Source organism: Eptatretus burgeri, chromosome 3 (genome assembly GCF_056783735.1).
Source record: "Eptatretus burgeri isolate ZD-2024b chromosome 3, Ebu_testis_v1, whole genome shotgun sequence".
In the NCBI taxonomy this organism is placed as follows: domain Eukaryota; kingdom Metazoa; phylum Chordata; class Myxini; order Myxiniformes; family Myxinidae; genus Eptatretus; species Eptatretus burgeri.
Window position 1 is genome coordinate 134,048,531 of NC_140963.1, and position 27,726 is coordinate 134,076,256.

Below are 27,726 nucleotides of genomic sequence, written 5' to 3' on the forward strand. Positions count from 1 at the left end.
TGTCGGATGTACATTTGGGGTCATCTGGTTATGATGTACAAACGAGATTATTATGTGGGACGGGGAGTTTTGAATTCTGAGTGACTTTGTGATGATGGGTGGTTTGATTGTTGTTGTTGGGTAGCCATCGTGATAGCTTGGTTGTTGTTTTCAAGGAGGGAAAGTCCCCACACAAACACACCTTTTCTTGAGAAGATCTTCAGTTGAATGAACAAATGGAGCATCGTGTTTTAAAATGTTGTGTTCATGGAAACGTTAAATTCTCGTGTTCAGGACATGGAGTACAACTGTTAATGAACTGCAGGCACGACCACCAAGAAAAGGAAGTGAACTTTATCCATTTGTATCTGCTGTTGGACAATCTATGGTACTTCTTACCACGTGATCTTACTTGCCATCTTGTCACATGTTCCTGCCAGGTTCCTTTTCAGGAGAAGGTTCCCAAGACCTGCTCTCTGAAGGAACTTCCGACATGGACCCGCTTGAGGCATCCATCCCTATGTTGGATGTCTTGGGCAACAGAATTGAACGGAAACCAATCAATACATGGGAACGATCAATCTGAGCAGAGTAAGTGGATATTATAGGTTATTGATTGTCATGTGTGTTGAAAGAATCGATTGGAAGAGACTTGATTCGTCGGAACGTTCCCTTTATCACTCCATTTGTTCATCATTTATTTATCATCAGCTGCAGAGAAACGTTGATCAGAGACTCGGAATGATTTGTTGTTCATTTTTTCCTTTGTCTCGTTCCATATCTTTTTCAAGATGGTTGTAATCGGACAATTACTCTTGAAAATGGAACATTTCACCATTTTGAACCACATGGGACAATGGAATAGGGAATGAATAAATAAATGTTTGTTTTGCTCCTTTCCTTTGATTTGTCACTTAATGATATTGTTGCGGATCCGGGGTGGCGGGATTCTCACCCGGTCCTCGGCGCCACCCTCACCACCACCACCGTCTCCGATGTTTATAATGCCGGCCGGCTCAGCACAGGCCTTGGGTCACGCGCCTTCAATCGTGATACCAATGTAATCCTTGTACCTTGCCAGTTGGGGAAATAGAACCCCTGGTTATAGACTGGTTGTGTCAGATGCCGAGCGTTTTCCGCCAGTCTGTAACCATTTTGGTTTTATATGTCAAACAGCAATCTAACGGATCGTTCCTCGACGTGACACGAATGTATCCGTAGCGGCAACTTCATTCGAATTAACCAGATTTATTGGGGAACATCGGGGATCACAACACAAGCAAAATTCACGACAATGGTTTTATTAACATTCCTCAACCCGTTCTTAACTGGGGAACCATGGACTACAGGTTTCGAGGGGGTCGCCACCGAAATATGCCTTATACAACACGTGCAGACAAAGACAAACAGCATGCATGCAAGACAAGACAGAGTACTTGGTGAGGTTTCATGGACGAGAGGACAGTGTCAAAAAGCACGAATGTCGCTCGCAACAGGCGGATGTCCATGGATTCGAACTCCCAGCTTGGCAAACCACGTCGCGTGGCAAAATGGCGCTTGTCCTTCTGTCGCAGACTTCACGCACGCGGTCTCCGTGTGCTCTGGCCCCGCGCAATGTCGATGGCACAAGTTTTCCAAAACTGAGAAATCCTTTTTCCTTTCGTTTCTCTTTCACTCGTTCCACGAGCACGCCTCTCTCGGCGAAGCCGAACAAAACCCCTCCCCTTCGCGTCACTTCCTCCCTCTAGCCACACCCTCTCTCCAGGCCATACCCCCTCAGCCGACTGGGAGGGGCCTATCCCAGGATGGGGTAGGAATTCGAGGGATCTCTCGTTTCACCACCACTGCACGAACATAAAAACAGTCTCTTACACCTCCCGACACACATATAACGTACACTTTACCAAACAACCGAGCTAAACAGGCATTTAATGGGGGATCTGAGCTAATCCTATATTTAATAGTCCCAGAAGGGCCATTTCCGTAACACTACCCCCACCTTTCTCCAGAGGCTCTCCTGAGCCTCCTTCTGGGGCAGCCCACGGCAATGGCCCTGTCTAACGTACAGCACAGATCTCCCATTTACTCTAACCCACAACATGGGAAGTACTTAACTCCAAAAATCAAAGTGTCACAATAAGATTGGCATGTCCCTATCCTTGTGTGTTGGGTCACCAATCTAACAACAAATTCACAATGTGCATACTACTTAACATTCTAATTAGGGATTTGAACGGGAGGGCATTCAATTTTACTTTTAACATCAATATTGGCATAGAAGCAGAACATTCAAAGGTTCAAAGTTCTTTCACATGTTCGCTCCTTCATGCCCCCTCCCGGTAGAATTGTCCATTCACCCCTGAGGGTTTCCTCACTTCGTGGCCTTATTGGCCTCTCACCAGGTGAGTTCAGTCGGCCCAGTGGCCTAATCTCACAAATAGTTTTTCGGCCCACTGAGCCCACAAAATAGCATTAATCTTCGGCCGCAACGGCCCACAAAAGCACTTTGGCCTCAATGGCCCACAAAAATGCTTCGGCCCATACGGCCTACTCACAAGCAGCAGCAGGAAACAAGCCCTGCATTAGACAGCAGGTGACACAGCAATGGTGGCATGGTGATATCGATGGTAAACAAATGCAGTTTGGAGGTGTTCTTGAGGACGCAAATGGATGTGATGACCTTAGACCAGGTGAGATGGAGTGTACCCTTAACCTTCCTTTTCTGACTTGCTATGGCAGGACTTGTTTTGGTTAAGTTCTCTTCTTTTTTTTTTTTCTTCCTTCCTCTTTTTTTTTTTTCTTTACAGACAGGATGGTGTGTTTCTTTCACAACTGTAATCTTCGTGGATGTGTGCTCATGACATACTGGTGGCCTCTCTGGCACTTGGAGAGGGTGAACTAGCCTGGCCATTGCCAACAATTTCTCCCATAAACACGACTCGCACCAGGTGTCACACATGAATGGTGCGAAGGAGAGTCCATCGAACCTAACCATTTACTTTTAGCTCCAGACAAAGCAAAAAACCCTGCTATGGCTAGAATGATCCTAATGACCCATTTTTCCTGACCTGGCACACTGTTCCATTCTATTAAACCTGGGCAAGGCCCTTATTTGTCTTTTTTCCATTTGGTGGTGCCAGGCATAACTCGCTGGCTGGGGAGTGTGACTACTACTAGGCCTCTTTGCCTGCTTCCAATCGGGGGTGGAGGACACTCGGCGACCTCGGGGTTCACCTGAGCGTGCTTCTGGCGCTCCTAACTAAGGGGTGGCTTCCTCTAGCCCCATACTGTGCCCTCATAGCACCTATACTGTGCTCTTATAGCACCCATACTGTGCTCTCATAGCACCTAAACTGTGCTCTCATAGCATCCATACTGTGCTCTCATAGCACCTATACTGTGCCCTCATAGCACCTATACTGTGCTCTCATAGCACCCATACTGTGCTCTCATAGCACCCATACTGTGCTCTCATAGCACCTACACTGTGCTCTCATAGCACTCATACTGTGCTCTCATAGCACCTAAACTGTGCCCTCATAGCACCCATACTGTGCTCTCATAGCATCCATACTGTACTCTCATAGCACCTATACTGTGCCCTCATAGCACCCATACTGTGCTCTCATAGCACCCATACTGTGCTCTCATAGCACCTACACTGTGCTCTCATAGCACCCATACTGTGCTCTCATAGCACCTAAACTGTGCCCTCATAGCACCCATACTGTGCTCTCATAGCATCCATACTGTACTCTCATAGCACCTAAACTGTGCCCTCATAGCACCCATACTGTGCTCTCATAGCATCCATACTGTGCTCTCATAGCACCTACACTGTGCTCTCATAGCACTGAACCCTACGGTGCTCTCCGGGCACTGAACCCTACGGTGCTCTCCGGGCACTGAACCCTACGGTGCTCTCCTGGCACTGAACCCTACGGTGCTCTCCTGGCACCTCTGACAGCCTTCACCTGCCAGGAACCCCCAAAGCCCTGCTGCCCAATCTTCTGACTCACCAACTTCCCATATCATGTCACACTACCAGCCAGTATCCCCATACCTTGGCCTGCACCTACCCCTTGCAGTCCGTCTGCACAATGAAACTGCAGCCAGAATCCATGTCAAATCCTCTAAGTCCCCCTAACCTACACGAACTTGGTTAGGAGACTCTTACCGACAGGGTACGTTGTTCGCACTCACTCTCCTCATCTGCACAATCACGCCATTCACCCAAACACTTTAGTCATTCATTCCACAGTGCCGCACACCCAACCCACAACACCATCCAACACCTTTCACTTTTATGTGAAAAAAAAACACACCAGTCCCTCAGACCCCACTTGGTCATCAAATTTAACTGGTACACTTTTTCATCAAACCCCTATTAATTTGTCACGACGTCCGTCATCCGTTAGCCTCCTCCGTACTGCCCTAATCGTTTATTTCAAACAATTTAAACAAGACATCAAAATCTTTTCATCAGCCCCATGGAACCTCTGCACGGTTCTAACCAGGCATTTCAATCCTTCCTCAAACAAGCCACTCTTTGTCATCCACTTGCTTCAGGTGCGTTTTACGCTCTGCCTGTTATGTCTCCACCGCTTTTTTTTTTTCCAATAATCACCCAAATCCACTCATGCCACTCCTATGCCTTCTGTCATCTCTCGATTTGCAATCACTTTCGGAACAATTTTCAATCAAAATTTCTTACATCCCCATATGGCCTGCTTCTTTGGCTCATTGGAAGGGGAGTGAGGAAACGAATCCCTCATTACCCATTACATGACCCCGCCGCCTTTCCACCACGACTCAAAGGGGTCACGTCTCAATTGGGGTTGTGGTCTACCCCCTCCTTTTCTCCAGGGTTCGCGGAAGTCAGGCAAACCCCAATCGGTGGAATGGCCTCCCCCTCTTCTCCAGGGTTCACGGAAATCAGGTAAACCCCAATCTGGGGAATGACCTCCCCCTCTTCTCCAGGTTTCACGGAAATCAGGCAAACCCCAATCGGTGGAATGGCCTCCCCCTCTTCTCCAGGGTTCACGGAAATCAGGTAAACCCCAATCGGTGGAATGGCCTCCCCCGCTTCTCCAGGGTTCATGGAAATCAGGTAAACCCCAATCGGTGGAATGGCCTCCCCCTCTTCTCCAGGGTTCATGGAAATCAGGTAAACCCCAATCGGTGGAATGGCCTCTCCCTCTTCTCCATAAATCCCTGAAGACAGAGGATAAACCCTACTCAGCTAGTCAAACCCCTCGTGTGCTCAGAAAGGTTTGAAGACCAAGTGACACACGCCAGTGCCACCTGCCACTCATCTGCGCTCTACCCCAAAGTTCCTGTGAGGCTGATAGAGAAATTAAAATCCAATTTCTAAATTGGATTTCTAAAATCCAATTTCTAAAGCCTGCTCCTGGATGCAGCACCTCCAACTCTGTAAGAACCCAGGCGGAGCTGTCCATTATGGTTTCCTTCCCCTGGCTCAAGTTCTGTCCTGGTGACATTTCTATTTTCCATTGCACCTCAAACCTATTTCCGATGTCACCACTCATTCCACGCTCAGGACTCCCACTCACAGCAGGCTGCACACATTCCAAGGTTATGTGTTGACTCTCCACAGATTCAACCTTGCCTGCGTACTGACTAACTGTCTCGGACTCCAGGGTTACATTCTCGACCTCCAGGTGAGTACCCACACACGTTTCGGCCTCGGCAGCACACACCGGTGCTGTAGTCTGGAGTGTGGGCTCACAGCATTCGTTCACAGGCACTCCACACACACATTCAGGGGGCATGCACACGTGCACCCCATCGGACAGAGTCTCTTCGTTAACATAAAATTCAATTTCTACCTTAAGCTCATCGTCCGCACCATGTATGCATGTGCCCACGTACCTGCTTCATTCCAGAGTCACCTCGGTCCGGTCGCTTCTCTCCAGCAGGTTGCTCATCATCGGTTCACCACACTCCTCTGGGGCTGTCAGCTCCACACGCTGGACCTGCTCAAAATGTATCTCATTCGTCAACAACCCCGCATGCTCCCTCAATGTCTCAATCACCAGGGTTTGCTCTAATTGTGGTGTCATCCGACGAGTGATGTCAATCAACTTCCGCACCACTAACATTACTCCCTGTGGTGATATCACACATCCCACATTATTGTGCTGTTCTACTTCCTGGCTCCATTTTCCTTCCCATTTGAGTCGTTCTCCCTCTCTGAGCCTTTTTAGTTGTTCATTATCTTTCTGGAGTTTTTCCATCTCCGTGTTCTCCAACTTTGATCTCTTCTTTAGTTGGTCAGTTTCAAATTCGTTTTCTTTTTGTTTTTATACCACTGTCTCTCTTGTTCTTCCTTCTCCAATCTCATCGTTTCCTTCAATTTGTTGATTTCCTTTTCCTGTTTCATTCCTTGTTCTTTCACCATCTCCGCATACTCCAACCTTGCTTTGGCTTCCAGCTGTTTGATCTGCCCAGTGTAGTTCCTTAACGTTTCATTCTCCGTTCTCTTTCTTTCCTCTCTTAACATCCTCAGCTCGTTTTGTAATTCCCTCTCTTTGCTTTGGTGTTTCTGCAACTCAGAAGCTTTTTTTTCTAATTCCTTTCCCATCTCCTCACCTCTTTTACATGCTTCCTCCTTCATTTCGTCCACTCTCTTACCGTATTCCTTGTTAATTTCCAGTTCATGTGCCAGTGCATTTCCCCTGGACTTTAATTCCCGAAGCTGTTCGGACTTTTCCAACAATTCTTCCTTCCTTTTCTCCAGATTTTTCTCTCCTCTTTTTATCTCCTGTTCCAGGCTCTCCCTTATCTGATTACCTGATCTTACCTCGTCCTTCAGATGTTTCAATTCCAAATCGTGTTCACATTTTTCCTTTTCTTGCTTTTTTTTCCATTCTTTTTCCAAGTTCTTTCTATTCCGGGAATCACTAATTTGCTCTTCCTCTATTCTTTCGTTCAGTTCGCTCTTCTCTTGTTCCAACTCATGGGTACTCCACTCTACTTTCCTCCTTTCCTCCATTAGTTGGTCAATTTTCGATTTGTGTTCCTTTAGTTTCCCATCTGCTTCTTCCCATAATTCCTCTCTTAAGTCCGCACTTCTTTCGCATGCTTCCTCCCTCATGCCTTTCATTGTCTTACTGTATTCCTCACTAATTTCTAGTTGAAGTGCCAGTTCATTTCCCCTGCGCTCCGATTTCCAAAGCTGTTCTGACTTTTCCAACAATTCTTCCTTCCTTTCCTCCAGATGTTCCTCTCCTCTTTTTATCTTCCGTTCTAGGCTTTCTCTTATCTGTTTGCCTGAGCTTACCTCTTGCTTCAGTTGTTTCAATTCCAAATCGTGTTTCCGTTTTTCCTTTTCCAGTTTTGTTTCCCATTCTTCCTCCAAGCTCTTCCTATCCCAAGAGTTACTAATTTGCTCCTCCTCTTTTCTTTTGTTCAGTTTGCTCTTCTCTTGTTCCAACTCATGGGTACTCCCCTCTACTTTCCCTCATTTCTTCCTGTAGTTCCTTGAACTGTCTCGACTTTTCCAACAATTCTTCCTTCCTTTGCTCCCGAATTCGTTCCTGTGCATCGGCCAATTGTTGTGACTCCCCGTGCACACAACCCTCCTGAACCTTGTCTGCGTGCCGCCGTGCCTCGTCCAATTCAATGGCAAACGAATGCAATTCCTCCATACAGTCATCACCACACCTCCACCGCTCCAAGGCCTCCAACAATTGCGTCTGAAGCTTGCCAATGTATGTGCCGGCGTCCTGATTCGTCTGCCCAGGCGTATACCATGTCCACGTGGCCTGCACCGGTGGGCGGGAGCGTTTCCTTCGTGCCTTGCAGCTCGTTGCGCTATAATTATCCCACTCCCGCTTCGTGTCACGCCGAGATGGAGCCGCGCGCCATTTTGCGACTCCATTTTCTTTATAATTTGCAAGTTTTTCCTCGGATCCGCTCAAGCATAAAATCAAATCAAATTTGGACCATTTTTTTTTGTAACCAATGTCTGGGGTGCGAAATGCACCACTGGTCCAAATATCCCGCTGCAGGCTACCAATTGTTAACACAATTGGTGTTCTGCAAGCCTGGTGTTGGCGCAGTGGTTAGGGCAGTGGCTTGGGACCCAAGAGGTCCTGAGTTCAAGCCCCGTTGGGACACTGAATTAATATATGTATGTATGTATATATATATATATATATATATATATATATATATATATATATATATATATATATATATATATATATATATATATATATATATATATATATATATATACCAAGTCGAAAACACCAGGGGGTTGACTCAGCCTGCCATCCTTCCGAGGTCGGCGAAATCAGTACCAGTTGTACTGGGCCCGGTGTATGCCCCGGTTAGAATAGGTGTACCATATCCCTGTGTGTCATAAGAGGCGACCAGGGTTGCGTCAGGAAGGGCATCCGGCGTGTAAACCTATGCCAAATCATTATGCGGACAACAAAACGAATTTCCATACCGGATCGGTCGAGGCCCGGGTTACCAACGACCGCCACCGGTACCGATGGTCAGCAGGGTACCAGTGGAAATTGTGCTACTACTGGGCGAAGGAAGAGAAGGAGACGGGAAGGCAAGTCCGGAGGCAGTGGGAGAGGGGGAAGGGTAGAAGTGTGGAGGTGAGAGTTGGAACTCTGAATGTTGGGACAATGACTGGCAAAGGGCGAGAGTTGGCTGATATGATGGAGAGAAGAAAGGTGGACATACTGTGTGTACAAGAGACCAAGTGGATGGGGAGTAAAGCAAGGAGCATTGGATGTGGTTTCAAACTGTTCTACCATGGTGTGGATGGGAGGAGAAATGGTGTCGGGGTAATCCTGAAGGAAGATCATGTCAAGAGGGTGTTGGAGGTGAGGAGAGTGTCTGACCGAGTGATGAGTGTGAAGTTTGAAATTGAAGGGGTGATGATGAATGTCATCAGTGCATATGCCCCACATATGGGGTGTGAGATGGAGTATAAAGAAGATTTCTGGAGTGAGTTAGATGAAGTGGTGGAGAGTGTATCCAAGGATGAAAGAGTGGTGATTGGAGCAGATTTCAATGGACATGTTGGGGAAGGGAATAAAGAGGATGAGGAGGTGATGGGGAGGTACGGTCTCAACAAGAGAAATGTGGAAGGGCAAATGGTGGTAGAGTTTGCAAAAAGAATGGAAATGGCAGTGGTAAATACGTATTTCAAGAAGAAGGAGGAACACAGAGTGACATACAAGAGTGGAGGAAAGTGCACACAGGTGGATTACATCTTAAGTAGGAGATGCAACCTGAAAGAGATTAGTGACTGTAAGGTTGTGGCAGGGGAGAGTGTAGCTCGACAGCATCGATTGGTGGTCTGCAGGATGACTTTAGAGGTGAGGTTGAGGAAGAAAGTGAGGGCTGAACCAAGGACCAGATGGTGGAAGCTGAAGGAGGAAGACTGTTGTGTAAAATTTAGGGAGGAGGTGAGACAGGCGTTGAATGGTGGTAAAGATGGGTGGGATGATTGGGCAACGACAGCAGAAGTTGTGATGGAGATAGCTAGGAAGGTACTTGGTGTGACATCTGGACAGAGGAAGGAAGATAAGGAGGCTTGGTGGTGGAATGAGGAAGTACAGGAAAGTATAAGGAAGAAGGGGTTGGCGAAAAAGAAGTGGGATAGTCAGAGAGATGAAGAAAGTAGGCAGGAGTACAAGGAGTGGCGTCGAAAGGCAAAAAGAGAGGTGGCAAAGGCCAAGGAAAAGGCATATGACGAGCTGTATGAGAAGTTGGATACAAAAGAAGGGGAAAAGGATTTATACCGATTGGCAAGACAGAGGGACCGAGCTGGGAAGGATGTGCTGCAGGTTAGGGTGATAAAGGACGCAAATGGGAATGTGCTGACGAGCGAGGAGAGTGTGTTGAGAAGGTGGATGGAGTACTTTGAGGAGCTGATGAATGAAGAAAATGAGAGAGAGAGAAGGTTGGAAGAGGTGGAGATAGTGAATCTGGAAGTGGGGTGGATCAGTAAGGATGAAGTGAGGACTGCTATGAAGAAGATGAAAAGTGGAAAGGCGGTTGGCCCAGATGGTATACCAGTGGAGGCATGGAAGTGCTTAGGAGAGATGGCAGTGGGGTTGTTAACCAGATTGTTTAATAAAGTCTTGGAAAGTGAGAGGATGCCGGAGGAGTGGAGATTAAGTGTACTGGTTCCGATTTTCAAGAATAAGCATGATGTGCAGAGCTGTGGAAATTACAGAGGGATAAAGTTGTTAAGCCACACCATGAAGTTGTGGGAAAGAGTAGTGGAAGCTCGGTTGAGAGGAGAGCTGACGATCTGTGAGCAGCAATATGGGTTTATCCCAGGAAAGAGCAACACTGATGCGATGTTTGCTTTGAGAATGTTGATGGAGAAGTATAGGGAAGGCCAGAAGGAGTTACATTGTGTGTTTGTGGATTTAGAGAAAGCTTATGATAGGGTGCCAAGAGAGGAGTTGTGGCATTGTATGAGGAAGTCGGGAGTGGTGGAGAAGTATGTGAGGATCGTGCAGGATATGTACGAGGACAGTGTGACAGCGGTGAGGTGTGCGATAGGAATGACGGACTGGTTTGAGGTAAAAGTGGGATTGCACCAAGGATCGACTCTGAGCCCTTTCCTGGTGATGGACAGGTTGACGGACGAGATCAGACTGGAGTCCCCATGGACTATGATGTTCGTGGATGACATCATGATCTGTAGGGAGAGTAGGGAGCAGGCTGAGGCGAGCCTTGAGAGGTGGAGGTACGCACTGGAGAGAAGGGGAATGTTAGTCAGTCGGAGTAAGACGGAGTACATGTGCGTAAATGAGAGAGAGGGTGGTGGTATGGTGCGGTTGCAAGGAGTTGAGGTGGGGAAGGTGGATTGGTTTAAATACTTGGGATCAACTGTCCAAAGTAACGGAGAGTGTGGGAGAGAAGTGAAAAAGAGAGTGCAGGCAGGATGGAGTGGGTGGAGAAGAGTTGCAGGAGTGATTTGTGACAGAAGGGTAGCTGCAAGAGTGAAGGGGAAAGTATACAAGACGGTAGTGAGACCAGCTATGTTGTATGGTTTGGAGGCGGTGGCGCTAACAAAAAGACAGGAAGCGGAGCTAGAGGTGGCAGAGTTAAAGATGCTGCGATTCTCGTTGGGAGTGACGAGGATGGATAGAATAAGAAATGAGTATATTAGAGGGACAGCGCAGGTAGGACGGTTTGGAGACAAAGTGAGAGAGGCGAGATTGAGATGGTTTGGACATGTGCACAGGAGGGAAACGGAGTATATCGGGAGAAGGATGTTGAAGATGGAGCCGCCAGGCAGGAGGAGAAGAGGAAGGCCAAAGAAGAGGTTCATGGATGCGATGAGGGCGGACATGCGGGTGGTTGGAGTGTCAATGGAAGATGTGGAGGATAGAGCGAAATGGAGACGGTTGGTCCGCTGTGGCGACCCCAAACGGGAGCAAGCCGAAAGAGGAAGAAGAGGAAGAAGAATTGGTGTTCTGCAAATTTACGGAGGTGGAAGCGGAGAGTTCATTGTCCCACTCCTGACAGCCAAATGTTGTGGATCCGGGGTGGCGGGATTGTTACCCGGTCCGAGGCGCCACCCTCACCACCACCGTCTCCGGGGTTTTTCACGCCGGCCGGCTCAGCACAGGCCTCGGGTCATGCGCCTTCAATCGCGATACCAATGTAATACTTGTACCTTGCCAGTTGGGGAAATAGAACCCCTGGTTATAGACTGGTTGTGTCAAATGCCGAGCGTTTTCTGCCAGTCTGTAACCATTTTGGTTTTATATGCCAATCGAACGGATCGTTCCTCGACGTGACACAAATTAATCCATAGCGGCAACTTGATATGAATTAACCAGATTTATTGGGGAACATCGGGGATCACAACACAAGCAAAATTCACGACAATGGTTTCATTCACAATCCTCAACCTGTTCTTAACTAGGGAACCACGGTCTACAGGTTTTGAGGGGGTCACTACGGAAATATGCCTTATACAACACGTGCAGACAAAGACAAACAGCATGCATGCAAGACAAGACAGAGTACTTGCTGAGGTTTCATGGACGAGAGGACAGTGTCAAAAAGCATGAATGTCGCTCGCAACAGGGGGATGTCCACGGATTCTAACTCCTAGCTCGAACCACGCAGCGTGGCAAAATGGTGCTTGTCCTTCTGTCGCAGACCTCACGCACGCGGTCTCCGCTCGCTCTGGCCCCATGCAATGTCGATGGCACAAGTCTGCCAGATCAACGATGGGCCTCAGCCGATCTCTCTCCAGTGTTCAGCATACAAATCCAGGCTTGGCCCCTTCACCAGACAAGGCCCAAATCGAGGTGCTGGGCTCCGCAAGCAGATCGACAACGTGTCCAGCCGTGAGGTGAGTAAGGACCGTCAGATGCTCCAGCGTCTCCTCCCCTGCCTTCCCGCCTCGAAGCCCGACTTCCGCTTCGTCCTCTCAGTTCCTCTCTCTGTCGAATCACCTTTTCTTTCTCGGCTTATGGCAGACTCGACCCTCAGGTTCAGCGTTCTCTCCCGGCTGATCCAACACTGTTCCTCCTTCGTTCGCTCGCTTCGAAGCGACTCCGAGCACGCCTTGAGAACCCGACTGTTCTTCACACACGAGGATGCCTTCTCTCAGCGACTCCGTTTTCCAAAACTGAGAACTCCTTTTTCCTTTCCTTTCTCTTTTGCTCGTTCCACGAGCACGCCTCTCTCGGCGAAGCCGAACAAAACCCCTCCCCTTCACGTCACTTCCTCCCTTGAGCCACACCCTCTCTCCAGGCCACACCCCCTCAGCCGACTGGGAGGGGCCTATCCCGGGATGGGGTAGGAATAAGAGGGATCTCTCGTTTCACCACCACTGTACGAACATAAAAACAGTCTCTTACACCTCCCGACACACATATAACGTCCACTTTACCAAACAACCTAGCTAAACAGGCATTTAATGGGGGATCTGAGCTAATCCTATATTTAGTAATCCCATCAGGGCCATTTCCATAACAATGTTTTACAATTGGCTCCTTCTCTTCCCTCCCCACATCCTCCAGACATATTGAAAGACAATCTGCGGACAAATTTGATGGAAAGAACCTCTGGAAGCAAAACCTTACAAGAACCTGTAAGTTTGGGGGAAATTAATTGAAGAGTTGGGGAGGTTGTTGGGGATGGGGAAGTGGTCGTGGGAGTTATGAGGTGCGATCGGGAGGAAATATGATGAAATGATACCACCTCAATATATTTATAGTTTCCATTGTTCAAGGAAAAATCAATTTTCCAATGTCCGATGAGTACAGTCAGACCAAATGGATGTTCTCTTGAACTCACTCTTCCCTCATTTTTATTTTCTAGGTTCCTCATGAGAATGAAGACATCAACATCTGCCCGATGGATCCTTCACTGTCGATCTGCCTGAGGGTTCCTCTTCGACGAATGTATTCAGTGAAGGAATTTGATGGGAAACCATCAATGTACTTGGATGATCGGTCAGAGCAGAGTAAGTACTGTATATCATGAAGTACGTTTTCATTTTTATTTATTTATATGTTTATTTTTTTGCATACCTTGTCGAGGCTCGTATGGGAGCTAACACACAATGTACAGCAAGGGGGGGCATGAGATAAGAGGGGCGGGAGTGGGCAGGACAAAACTGTGGGGAACACAGACATTCGGAGATCTCTGGCAGGGAGAGTGATGGGGTGGGGAACATGTGGTATACATGATGGTTGTACTCCATATGTCGGGATGGGATGTACTCCATATGTAGTCAGAAACCTTGAGGAATCTTTCAGTGCCATACCTCAAATTTGCCCCCATTGGACTTACTCCGAAACGGGGGTTTATGGATTTGGTGTCGATTTTCATGTCTGTGCGTGCGTGTGCAACCATATCTGGGACATGTACGGACCGATTTTATCCTTAATAGGCGATAGGAAAACACATGAATGTATACATATGCACATCATTTTGTTTCTTGACGTGATCAAAGATGGCCGACTGGCGGCCATTTTAGTTGTAAAAAAAAACCCGATGCTGAACACGTCCTCAACCATTTCTTGGCCGTGCATTTACCGATGTTATTAAAATTTGGTAAGCACACAAGTATTGATGGCTTACAAATGCACTTCATTTATTTTTGAAATCAGATCCAAGATGGCCGACTGGCAGCCATTTTCTTACTTAAACGTGTCCCTCAACCATTTCTCGGACATGCGTGGTCCGATTTTGCATGAACTTTGCAATAGTCACATGTCACAAATGTTCTTCCATGACACATGATCACTCATGCCAGTTGCACAGACACATAAATCTTACAAATACGTGGTTGCCCTTTAACTCCACACAGCAAAATTACAAAAACCACGGAGACTGTGACATATTATATGTTTCTCTCCTCGTAATCGAACATTTTCAGAACTAACAAGACTGACAAATACACCAGAATACATCACGAAAGTACCAAATCTGGAGATCTTAACAGACAAATTGAACTTCTTTCTCTTTATTCCGTCACACAGCCGAGCACAATAATGGTTGAAGCAATTACAATGCTTCTAACAGGAAAAAGCAAAATCGTCTTTTGGGGATTGAACCCGTATCCAAACAACAGAATAATTCCCAAAAACTTGAAGGAAATTAAAAAAACATTATACCCACAATGCACCTCAAGGTGTTCAATGCCATCTCCACATGCACAGACTGAGAAACTCTGTCATAAACATCTCCACTGAAAAAACAAATCTCTGTTGTGGACTGTAAAGTTTGACAAAATGCTTAATTTACAAAGTAGAATTGTCCAAATAAACATCATCACATGAATAATAAATAAAGAATGCAGCCTCTCGAGTGTCGAGCTGATTCAGAGATAAAGATAGCTTCATGTGCAGCCTCCCATGCTCGTTATAACACGAATCATCAGTGGGAAAAGGCAGCAGCTCGTATTAATTATGCTATAATTGTGTGTGTGTGTGTGTGTGTGTGTGTGTGTGTGTGTGTGTGTGTGTGTGTGTGTGTGTGTGTGTGTGTGTGTGTGTGTGTGTGCACATTAACTCGTGCATGTATGTATGGTTCAACACAATTCATATTTAATTTATTTCTCACTCCTTCACGTTCACTACAATGTAACGGTGAAGTTACAGCATGATGGATGAATCCACATCGACCTGCAATCTCATCTGTTATAATAATGATGATTTCATGAACATTTTAATTGGAATATAATACATTCACAAACCAAAGTACTTCAACTCATGATTTCCTCTTGACAGTTGATCCACAATTTACAACATGATACTGTTTACACAACCTTCTATAATTCTCCCATCCACCCCCAAAAAAACTACAAAACAAGTCAGAAACAACATGAAAAAGAGAAGATAAAACATGTCAGGATGGAATCCTCCCAAAACAACCAAACAAGCCATGAAGGAATGACATCACAATCCTTTTACACATTGCCAATGGCATGACATCAACGTCGGAATAACATCACTCTGTAACACCACAACCCTCTTCCGAATTACCATCACAACGTCTTTTGACATTTTTCCATCTCAATCCCACAAAAAGTAAATTAAGGAATTACACAACCCACACTACAAATGTACAACCACCTCTCACGTGGACATCTTCATGCAATTGGTATTATTGCCACACAGTTACCACCTGGGACAAAAATGTCAAAAGATATGGTGCTGGCAATCCGGAGGAGGAATGTGGTGTCGTATTGTGGTGTCATTCCTCCCTTGTCAATCTTTCCTCTATTGTTCTTTGTTTTATTTCATTCCATTTCATGTATTTCAAACTTGTTTTTTAGATGATTGCTTGTAATGTATTTTGAAAGAATTGATTTTAACAGACTCGCCTGGAAGGAACACTCCCTTCATCACTCCATTTGTTCATCATTTTACCTCAAATGGCCGCACTGCTGAGACCGCATGTAAAAAGGCGAAAAGTCTAAACTCGGTGTTTGCATCCAAATCTTATGTCCGAAACTCATCGCTTTCTGAACCCACCTTACCCAGTCGCACCCAACTGTCCCTGGACTCTGTGTCCTTTTCTTCTGAAAAAGTGGACAGTTTGGTGTCAAACCTCGACTCAGATTTTGCAACCGGTCCAGACGGCATCAGCCCACGTGTTCTAAAAACCTGCTCCTCTCCTCTTGCTCACCCTCTCTCTCTGTTCTATTCACCCTCTCATTTGCTCAAGGTCATTTGCCATCTGCTTGGAAATCAGCAAACATTACCGCTCTGCATAAAAAAGGTGCAAAAACAGATCCCTGCAACGACAGACTAATCAGCCTTCTCCCAATCATCAGCAAGGTTATGGAATCCATCATCGCTTCAGACATTCAATCCTTCCTCTTCTCCAATGGTTTGATTTCCAATCACCAATTTGGTTTCAGACAAGGTCACTATTCCCTGGATATGCTGCTTCTGCTCTCCCAACAATGGATGGAGGTCCTCAATGCCAGACATGAAATCTGAGCCGTATCCCTGGACATATCACGTGCTTTTGCCACGGTCTGGCACCCTGCCCTGCTCACCTCACTCTCTTCCTGTGGTATCCAAGGCCATCTCCACTCATGGCTCGCAATTTGGTTTCAGACAAGGTCACTATTCCCTGGATATGCTGCTTCTGCTCTACCAACAATGGATGGAGGTCCTCAATGCCAGACATGAAATCCGAGCCATATCCCTGGACATATCACGTGCTTTTGCCACGGTCTGGCACCCTGCCCTGCTCACCAAACTCTCTTCCTGTGGTATCCAAGGCCATCTCCACTCATGGCTCGCAGACTTCCTCTCCTGTCGCAGTCACCGTGTGGCCCTAAATGGAGTTCTCTCATCCCCTTTTCCTGTCCAGGCTGGAGTTCCTCAAGGTCGCGTTCTGGGCCCTGTTCTTTTTCTGGTTTTTGTCAATGGTCTCTCCAACTGTCTGGAAAATTATATTTATCTCTTTGCTGATGACTCCACCCTCTGTCATCTCTCAGACCAGCAAGCCGCAGATTCTTCGCTCTCTGCAGATTTGGATAAAATCACAAACTGGTCCAACACGTGGAACATGTCTTTCAATCCGAACAAATCTCACACTCTCACTTTGTCTCTCCGAAAGGAGCATTTGAACCCCCCCCCCCCAACCCCATCTAATTTCTCAACCATCCTCTGGAAGGAGTCCTTTCTTTCAAGCTTCTGGTTCTCACCATCTGCCGTAATCTTTCCTGGGAAAGCCACATTTCAAACCTCGCCTCCAAAGCCAGTCACCGACTGGGAATCCTCTGTTGTGCAAAGTCCTTCCTCGGCCCACCTGAGCTCCTCACCACACACAAAGCTTCCGTCTGCAGCCTGATGGAGTACTGCCCTCCCCTCTGTGCTGGTTCGCCTGCCTCTCACTTTTCTCAGCTTCATCCTGTGGAAACCAAGGCATTGAGGATCATTTGTATCTCCCGCGATGAGGCTGAGTCTTTGGGCCTCTCATTCTCTCACCGCAGCCAGGTTGGTGGTCTTTCTGTCTTCTACCGTCTCCTTTCTGGTCTCGCCCCCCTGCTGTGTCTGTGATTTGTCCCCACCATATTTCCGCAGGGAGTTCAAGGTCCGCCAACAACCCCCTTCTGGTAAAACTACCAAAATCATGAATCACTGCTCACCTTCACTCTTTCATTCCTCTTTTTTCCCCCACTTTTGGAACAAACTCCCACACTCTCCTCAATCCCATTCTTCCCTCCAGGTCTTCAAAACAGCTGTTCACCACCATCTCTTATCTTCCCTCATCCAAAACCATGATCTTTTCTACCCCCGTTAGTCCCCCCCAAACGCACCTCTTTCAGATTCCCTGCTTTCCTTCCTGAAAGTCCCTGTGGTGTCCAACTTGTATCCATCATGTTCCCCACCCCATCGCTTTCCTTTCCACAGATCTCCTAACGTCTGTTCCCCACTGTTTTGTCCTTCTGTCTCCCGCCCCTCTTGTCTGATGCCCCCTTGCTATGCATTGTGTGTTCGCTCTCATACGAGCCTCGACAATGTAAACAAACAAAAAAAAAATCATTTATTCATTTTCAGTTGCAGAGAAACATTGATGAGAGACTCAGAATGTTTTGTTTTTGATTTTTTTTTCCTCTGTATCATCCCATGTCTGTTTGGAGATGGTTGTAATCGGACAGTGACTCTTGAAAACGGAACATTTCACCATTTTGAACCACATGGGATAATGGAATGGGGAATGAATAAATGAAGGTTTGGTTTCGCTCCTTTCTTTTGATTTATCACTCAATGAGGTTTAACATTTGACACCTTCTCTTTTTCTCTCCCTCCCCCTCCCCCCCCACCACCCACATCCTCCACCAGACATGTTGAAAGACAATCTACTGCCAAACTTGATGGAAAGAACCTCAGGAGGCAAACCCTCACAGGAGCCTGTAAGTTTGGGGGAAATGAATTGAATGGTTGGGGAAGTTCTTAGAGATGAGTAAATGGTAGCGAGTGCTGGGGGTTGCGATCGGGAGGAAATATGATGAATGATACCACGTCAAAAAAATTTATAGTTTCCATTGTGAAAGGAAGATTCAATTTTTCAATGTCTGATGAGTACAGTCAGACCAAATGGATGTCCTCTTGAACTCACCCTTCCCACATTTTTTATTTTATAGGTTCTTCATGAGAATGAAGACGTCAACACCTGCCCGAGGGATCCTTCACTATGGACCCGCCCGAGGGGTCCTCCACGACGACAAAAGTCTCCAGTGAAGGAATATAATGGGAAACCTTCAATGAACCTGGTTGATCGGTCTGAGCAGAGTAAGCACTGTATATCACCAAGTACGATTGTAATCCATCGGTAGGGATGGTACGGCAAAAAGATTGTCACCACATCAAAGTGTGCACAATTATACGTTTAAAAGGGGTGATACAGGAATGTCTTCTTCTTCTGTCTGTGTGTGGCACAGTGAAGTCACACACCCTGAGGAGTCTTAAAAAGCCATACCTTTGATTTGTCCCTGTTGGGCTTCGTCCGAAACTGGGACTTATGGATTCGGTGTCGATTTTCGTGTCCGTGTGTACGCGCGCATCCATATCTTGGACATGCATGGACCGATTTTATCTGTACTTGGCACAAAGACAACAAATGATGGTGTACATAAGCACCTCATTTTGTTTCGTGGTGCGATCAAAGATAACCGACTGGCGGCCATTTTAGTTGCAAAAAAACCCGATGCTCAACACGTCCTCAACCATTTCTCGGCCGTGCATTTACCGATGTTAACACTTGGCACACACGTCCTGAATGATGGCTGACAAATGCACGTCATTCGTTTTTTGAGATCAGATCCGAGATGGATGACTGGCGGCCATTTTCTTACTTTATCGTGTCCCTGACATTTCTCAGACATGCGTGGTCCGATTTTGTTGAAACTTGGCAAAAGTCACATGTCACAAATGTTCTTCCATGTCACATGATCACTCAAGTCAGTTGCATATAGACACATACATCTTAGAAACATGTGCTTGCCCTTTAACGCCACACAACAAAATTACGAAAACCTGTGACATTTTATGTCTTTTTCTCATCGTAATCCAGCATTTTCAGAACGAACAAGACTGACAAAGATTCCAGAATACATCACTAAAGTACCAAATCTGGAGATCGTAACATCGCCAAATTGAAATTCTTTCTCTGAATCCCATCACACAGCCGAGCACAATCATGGTTTAAGTGGTTCCGATGATTCCAACGGGAGGAAGCAAAATTTTCTCATGAGTATTGAACCCCGTACCAAAACAACTAAATAATTCCAAAAAAAACTTGGATGAAATAAAAACCATGATACCTACAATGCACCACAAGGTGTTCAACGCCATTTCCACATGCACAAACTGATAAACTCTGCCGAAAACATCTCCACTGTAAAATAAAACTCTGTTGTGGATTGTAAAGTAGGACAAAATGCTTAATTTACAAATTAAAAATTGTCCAAATAAACATCATCATATGAATAATAAATAAAGAATGCAGCCTCTCGAGTGTCGACCTGATTCAGAGATAAAGATAGCTTCATGTGCAGCCTCCCATGCTCGTTATAACACGAATCATCAGTGGGAAAAGGCAGCAGCTCGTATTAATTATGCTACGATTGTGTGTGTGTGTGTGTGTGTGTGTGTGTGTGTGTGTGTGTGTGTGTGTGTGTGTGTGTGTGTGTGTGTGTGTGTGTGTGTGTGTGTGTGTGTGTACACATTAACTCGTGCATGTATGTATGGTTCAACACAATTCATATTTTGTAACATACTTCCTGTATATATTTAATTTATTTCTCACTCCTTCACGTTCACTACAATGTAACGGTGAAGTTACAGCATGATGGATAAATCCACATCGACCTGCAATCTCATCTGTAATAATAATGATGATTTCATGAACATTTTAATTGGAATATAATACATTCACAAACCAAAGTACTTCAACTCATGATTTCCTCTTGACAGTTGATCCACAATTTACAACATGATACTGTTTACACAACCTTCTATAATTCTCCCATCCACCCCCAAAAAAACTACAAAACAAGTCAGAAACAACATGAAAAAGAGAAGATAAAACATGTCAGGATGGAATCCTCCCAAAACAACCAAACAAGCCATGAAGGAATGACATCACAATCCTTTTACACATTGCCAATGGCATGACATCAACGTCGGAATAACATCACTCTGTAACACCACAATCCTCTTCCGAATTACCATCAAAACGTCTTTTGACAATTTTCCATCTCAATCCCACAAAAAGTAAAATAAGGAATTACACAACCCACACTACAAATGTACAACCACCTCTCACGTGGACATCTTCATGCAATTGGTATTATTGCCACACAGTTACCACCTGGGACAAAAATGTCAAAAGTTGTCATGCTCGCAATCCGAAGGAGGAATGTGGTGTCGTATTGTGGTGTCATTCCTCCCTTGTCATTCCTTCCTCCATTGTTTTTTAATGCCATTTCATGTGGTTTTATACGCCCGATATCTATATATATATATATATATATATATATATATATATATATATATATATATATATATATATATATATATATATATATATATATATATATATATATATATATATATATATGGGAGTATTACGTGATTCCGGTCGTCTAGCTGTCCGTCCGTCTGTCTGTCCGTCCGTTCCTGTCTGCACTCTAACTCCCAAAGTTTTCAACTTTCACGTATCATATTTGGTCCATAGGTACAGACTGTGGAGACGGTGTGTCGCGATATATGTTCGTCATCTGGAGTGGTTGCCATGGCAACCAGGATGCTGTTTTCCATGTCGTAGCACAATTCTGTATATACCTTCTTGTTCAGACGTATATTGTGCTCACTTGTTTCAACTTGTTTCTTCGATGATTGATTGTCATGTATTTTGAAACAATCGATTGTCACAGACTTGTTTGGTTGGGACGTTCCCTTTTATCACTCCATTTGTTCATCATTTATTTATCATCAGTTGGAGAGAAAACGTTGATCAGACTCGGAATGATTTGTTGTTCATTTTTTTTCCTCCGTCTCGTCCCATATCTGTTTCGAGATGGTTGTAATCGTTGGTTGTAATCGGACAATTACTCTTGAAAACAGAGCATTTCACCATTTTGAACCACATGGGACAATGGAATAAGGAATTAATAAATGAAGGTTTGGTTTTGCTCCTTTGCTTTGATTTATCACTCATTGATAATTTACAATTGTCTCCTTCACTCTTTCTCTTCCCACACCTGAACCCTCCAGTCATGTTGAAAGACAAACTACTGCCGAACTTGTTGGATAGAACCTCAGGGACCAAAACCTCACAGGTACTTGAATGTTTGGGGAAAATGAATTGAAGGGTTGGGGAGGTTTTTGGGGAAGGGGAAGTGGTCGTTATTGTCGGGGGAGAGGGGGGTGTGCAGTAGGGATGAAACAGTGGTCACGAGTGTTGTGGCAGTGTGGTCGGGAGGAAATCAGATTAATGATACACGTCGATTTCTCTTTAGTTTTCATTGTAAGAGGAAGAATCAATTTTCCAAAGTCTGACGAGTACAGTCGGACCAACTGGATATTCTCTTGAACTCACATTTCTAACATTTCTATTTTCTAGGTTCCTCATGAGAGTGAAGTTCCCAACATGTTTCTGTTAAATTCTCTGATGAAGAAACCCCCGAGGCGAACTCCATCAACATTAAAGTTTCCAACAACGGAGCTTTCCAGAAATGGGAATGGAAACCTGGAGAAAGGTTCTGCACCAGGTAAAGATGTTTTGTACTTTCCTGTAGTTCCCTTATGATCTTTCTTCATTTCATTATATTCTGTTGAATCATTCATTAACAGCAGAGCAAACAGGTATATTGGTATGAATTGAAAAAAATTATTTTTGTTTTGTTCCTCGTGATTCATATTTTGATGAGGTTACGTTCGCTTCATTTCACTTACTCTCTCACACTTGGGTAACGACTGTCCCTATTTTATAACACATTCAGGAATTTAATAAAAACAAGAATCAAACATTTGGGGTTTCCCTCCATTTCATTTTTTTTTTGGATACTTTGTCGAGGCTCGTATGAGAGCTAACACACAACGCACATCAAGGGGCATGAGACAAGAGGGGCGGGAGAGGGAGGGACAAAACAGTGGGGAACAGACATTAGGAGATCTGTGCAAGGGAGAGGGATGGGACAGGGAACATGGGGAAGAGAAGATGGACATTACAGGGACTTTCAGGAAGGAAAGCAGGGGAATTGAAGGAAGTGGGCTTGGGTGGATTATCGGGGGTAGAAAGGATCAAGGATTTGGATGGGGGATGATAAGAGGTGGTGGTGAACAGCTGTTTTGAAGGCCTGGAGGGAAGAATGGGATTGAATAGAGTGAGGGAGTTTATTCCAAAGGTGAGAAAAAAGAGGAATGAAAGAGTGAAGGTGAGCAGAGATTCATGATTTTGGTAGTTTTACCAGAAGGGGGTTGTTGATGGACCTTGAGCGCCCTGCAGAAATGTGGTGGGGACAAATCGCAGAGAGAGCAGGGGGGGGGGGGCAAGGCTGGAGAGGAGACGGTAGAAGACAGAAAGACTACCGACCAACCTGCGGTGATTGAGTGAGAGGCCCAAAGACTCGGCCTCATTGCGGGAGATGCCAATGATCCGAAATGCCTTGGTTTCGACAGCGAGAATCTGAGAAAGGTGGGAGGCAAGAGCACCAGCCCAGAGGGGAGAGCAGTACTCCATCAGGCTACGGAGAAAAGCTTTGTAAGTGGTCAGGAGCTCAAGAGGGCCGAGGAAGGACTTAGCACGACGGAGGATTCCCAGTCGCCGACTGGCTTTTGAGGCGAGGTTGGAAATGTGACTTTCCCAGGAAAGGTCATGGCAGATAGTGAGATCCAGAAGCTTGAAAGAAAAGACTTCTTCCAGAGGATTGTTAAAAAAAGTGGATGGGGGGGTTTCTAAACGGTCCTTTCGAAGAGACACAGTGAGAGTGTGAGATTTGTCTGGATTGAAAGACATGTTCCACGTGTTGGACCAGTTTATGATTTTATCCAGATCTGCAGTGAGCGATGAAGCTGCTGCTTTCCGGTCTGAGGGATGACAGATGGTACGGCAGAGGGTGGTGTCATCAGCAAAGAGATATAGAGGATTTTCCAGAGAGTCCGAGAGATCATTGATGAAAACCAGAAAAAGAACAGGGCCCAGAACGCTACCTTGAGGAACTCCTGCCTGGACAGGAAGGGGGGATGAAAGAACTCCATTTAGAGCCACACGTTGACTGCGACAGGAGAGGAAGTCTGTGAGCCATGAGTGGAGATGGCCTTGTATACCATAGGAAGAGAGTTTGGTGAGCAGGGCAGGGTGCCAGACTGTGTCAAAAGCAAGTGATATGTCCAGGGACACGGCTCGGATTTCCTGTCTGGCATTGAGAACCTCCATCCATTGATGGGAGAGCAGAAGCAACATATCCAGGGTAGAGTGACCTGGTCTGAAACCAAATTGATGATCGGAAATCAAACCATTGGAGAAGAGGAAGGATTTGATGTCTGAAGCGATGATGGATTCCATAACCTTGCTGATGATTGGGAGAAGGCCAATTGGTCTGCAGTTGCAGGGATCTGTTTTTGCACCTTTTTATGCAGGGCAGTGATGTCTGCAGATTTCCAAGCAGATGGCAGATGACCTTGAGCAAATGAGAGGGTGAAGAGAACAGAGAGAGGGTGAGCAAGAGCAGAAGAGTAGGCTTTGAGGACACGTGGGCTGATGCCGTCTGGACCGGTTGCAGAATCTGAGTCGAGGTTTGACAGCAAGCTCTCCACCTTTTCGGGAGAAAAGAACACAGAGTCCAGGGACAGTTGGGTGCGACTGGGTAAAGTGGGTAGAGATAGTGATGGGTTTAGGACACAAGATTTAGCTGCAAACACCGAGTTTAGGCATTCAGCTTTTTCACGTGCGGTATCAGCAGTGCTGCCATTTGAGGTAAGGGAGGGGATGGAGGGGGAATATACACCAGAAACAGATTTGATTAAACGCCACCAGGATTTTGAGGAGGGATAGAGGTTTGAGAGTTCAGACTTGAGATGAGAAAGACGTTGTTTTCTGGCTCTCTTGAGGGTAGATACACACTTGTTCCGAGCTTTGTGGAAGGAACTAAGATTGCCCTCAGTTGGGTTTGCTTTCCATGAGGCAAAGGCAAGTTGTTTCAGGACAACTGCCTCGCCACAAGCTTCAGTAAACCAAGGGCGGGAGGAAGGGTTGGACAACTGAAGATGAGAGGGGATAAATCTGTGCATGAGGGAGAGCAAGTTTCTTCGAAAGAATTCCCAGGATGAGTTGATGTTGGAGAAAGTAGTGATAGGAGACCAGTCTATAAGTTTGATGGCTGCTTGGAGACCCTGCCAGTCGGCTTGAGTGAAATGGCAGACTCGACGGTGGTGAGGTGGTTCTCTGATAATAGCCAGAGAGATGTCCACTTTGACAAGGACATGGTTAGAAGAACCGATTGGAGCTGAGGAAGAGCAGCCGATATTGTCAGGGAAATTTGTCCAAATCAGATCCAGAAGAGATGGAGTACCATTGATTGAGATCCGGGTCGGGAAGTTGACCGATTGAGTCAGTCCCAATGAGTCGCAGAAAGCTTTTGCTGAGGTGCCATGACAGGTGAGAGAGGTACCCACACCTCGCCAACTGGCATGATGACAATTGAAGTCGCCACATATGAGGAAGAGAGAGTTTGGATGAGAAGATAGAAGATGGTCCATGCTTTCGGATAGTGAGGTGTCGATGGAGTCATCACTGTTAGGTGGACGGTACAGTACACATATAAACATGAGGTGGGAATGGAGGGGAAGCCGTAGCCAGAGGTATTCCTGGGGGTGTGGGGGAGTGAGAGCAGTGCATGGAGAGTGAGGAATAGAGTCTTTGATGAAGAGAGCAACACCTCCACCAGGACGAGGCCAAGGTGTGTCATACCGGAGGAGGGAGTAACCGGGGAGAGATACTTGGGAGTCAGACACGTCTTGGGGAGGAAAGTTTCTGTTCGGCAGATTATGTCTGGTTTGTCAGTGGCAGCCTGTATGGAAAGATCTGAAAGGTTTTGTCGAAGGCCCCGGATATTTGAGGTCCACGCTTTTAATGAAGAGGTAGGGGAGGAGGCTTTGGGTGCAGGGGTGGGGGAGGGGGAGGGTAGGACAAGGGACAAGGGACAAGGGGGGGAGGTAAGGAAAGTTGTTGAAAGAGTGGGGGGGATTGCAGAATAGGTTGGGGAGGGGGCCGAATGAGGAGGAGAAAAGGCTCTGTGGTGCTGGGGAGAGGCGGGACAAGAGAGGGGGAAGAAGGCAGTTGAGGATTTGAGGAAGTGGAGTGAATAGATGGAGGTGAGAGGGCAGTGGAGGGAGGCAGCTTGGTGGATGAGAGGGGTAACTTTGAGAAGGATGAGTGAGGGGGATGAAAGGTGGGAGAAAGGTGAGGGGGGAATTTTTGAGGGAGGTGAGAGGGAGGCTTGGAGGGAGAAGAGTGGGATGGTTGCTTTGAGAGTGAGAGTGAGGGGTGAGGGGGGTGAGTTGGCACTGAAGTTGGAAAAAAAATAATGGTTGATGGAAAGCGAACATTCATAGCAAACTGGGTTTTTTTTTTAAGTTTTAGGTCAGAGATGTGATTTAACACAATTCTTGATGGATGCAATGAAGACGAATTCAGAGAATCGAGAGAAGAAGCGCTGTAACAGTTGGATTTTTTAGGCAAGGAATGAAGGAGAGGTCAAAATGAGAGCAGTCTGTTAAAATAGCAGAAGAGTAGTGCATTATGAAACAGTAAAGAGTACCACATGTGTCAGAGAGGAAGATGAAGCATTATAAGACCGTTTTTGTTATTATTATTAATGTATGAGAGAGTTTTCAACAGATTAGGTCATGGAAGTGTTGTAGAAAAAAAATCGAGGAAGAAGAAGCAGAATCCGGAGAAGGTTCGCATATCGTTGTTGTTGTTGTTGTTGTTGTTGTTATTGTTGTTGTTTTATTTATTTATTTGTTTATTTTTTGAGATAAAAAATAGAGATTAGTTGGGAGAATGGGGAACGTTAGGAAAGTGGGGTGGATAGAAATTGAAGGTAATGGGAAGGATAGAAATTGAAGGTAATGGGGAGAAAAAAAAATGATCGAACACTGAGGGGAACCGGTAGGCCTCAATCCAAGGCCAAGGCCTCGGCCTCAAACACCCGGAAAGAACGTTGACAAAACACTCACAAAATAGCACGATTTTTGAAACAAAACCGAACTAGGAACACACAGTAACATGGAGGTGAGAAAATTAAACAGTTAAAACGGGACAAGTAGCGACCGGAAACTTAACTTTGAGAACGTCAGCAGAGAGCCCCGAAGGAGACCTCTCGTCGCTCCAAACCCGGAACCGGAAGTGAATGAATGATATTCATTGAATCATTTTGCCATAAATGATATCCTTTTTTGAGTTGTCACATGTTTCCCATATCCCATAGACTGTCTGGAGTGCAAGGAAAGCGATGTTGACATGGTCCACCTGGAGCATGAGGAAAAGGTGGTGGTGGTGGTGGTGGATCCTTTTTTGGAAATCCTGTTTCTGGTGCTGATGGCTTCTCTTGCAAGCCTCTTCATGATGAATTCACCAAAGAGATTGTTCAGGATCTTCACGTCACCAAAGCGGAATCATCGGAAGGGGAAGAAGGGTTGGAGGCACTGGAAATGGCGAAATAGATGGAAGACAAACAAAATGCACGTGCCATAAATGGGGGCATGGATAACATAGACTGGAGATAAAAATTATTTAAACTGTAGACCGGAATGATTTCGATTGCAGACAGAAATGATGTAGAAGACTGCAAACAGGAATGATTCAGATTGTACATTGAGATGATTGTGAGTGTAAATTATATACTTTGTGGTGAATAAAAATAAATATTATAAAATGTGACGTTGGGAATCCATTTTTCTCATTGGGATTTTTCAAAGGGCCACTGTGCTCCCTGTGCCACACCTGAACAGAACAAAACAAGAACAGAGCAGAAACAACAACATTATTGTGCAAATGATTCCTTGTGGTTAATGAATGCTTAATTCAGCGTAGTTATGTCCATGTTGAGTGCTGAGAAGCATAAAATTAATTAAATGTTATGTTCGCTATGTGTCGCTATTATGTTTAAATAGATGATGCCAACCTCCCTATTTGTCTGTTCCATAAATCTGCCACCCTTTTTAACCGTTCAATTTGTGTGAG

The 27,726-nt window shown here is 45.7% G+C and overlaps 1 protein-coding gene across 1 annotated transcript in view; it reads left to right on the plus strand.

Annotated features, from left to right (window-relative positions):
• LOC147031018 (uncharacterized) overlaps nucleotides 1–27,416 on the plus strand; it is a 27,683-nt gene extending 267 nt beyond the window's left edge. The window contains exons 2-9 of the mRNA XM_085875676.1: nucleotides 420–570; nucleotides 13,026–13,096; nucleotides 13,327–13,471; nucleotides 18,318–18,388; nucleotides 18,620–18,767; nucleotides 21,753–21,817; nucleotides 22,102–22,249; nucleotides 26,972–27,416. Of these exons, the coding sequence (XP_085731802.1) occupies nucleotides 420–570; nucleotides 13,026–13,096; nucleotides 13,327–13,471; nucleotides 18,318–18,388; nucleotides 18,620–18,767; nucleotides 21,753–21,817; nucleotides 22,102–22,249; nucleotides 26,972–27,237 (1,065 nt within the window). The 3' untranslated portion in view covers nucleotides 27,238–27,416. The remainder of the gene's footprint in view (nucleotides 1–419; nucleotides 571–13,025; nucleotides 13,097–13,326; nucleotides 13,472–18,317; nucleotides 18,389–18,619; nucleotides 18,768–21,752; nucleotides 21,818–22,101; nucleotides 22,250–26,971) is intronic.
• Nucleotides 27,417–27,726: the final 310 nt, after the last annotated feature.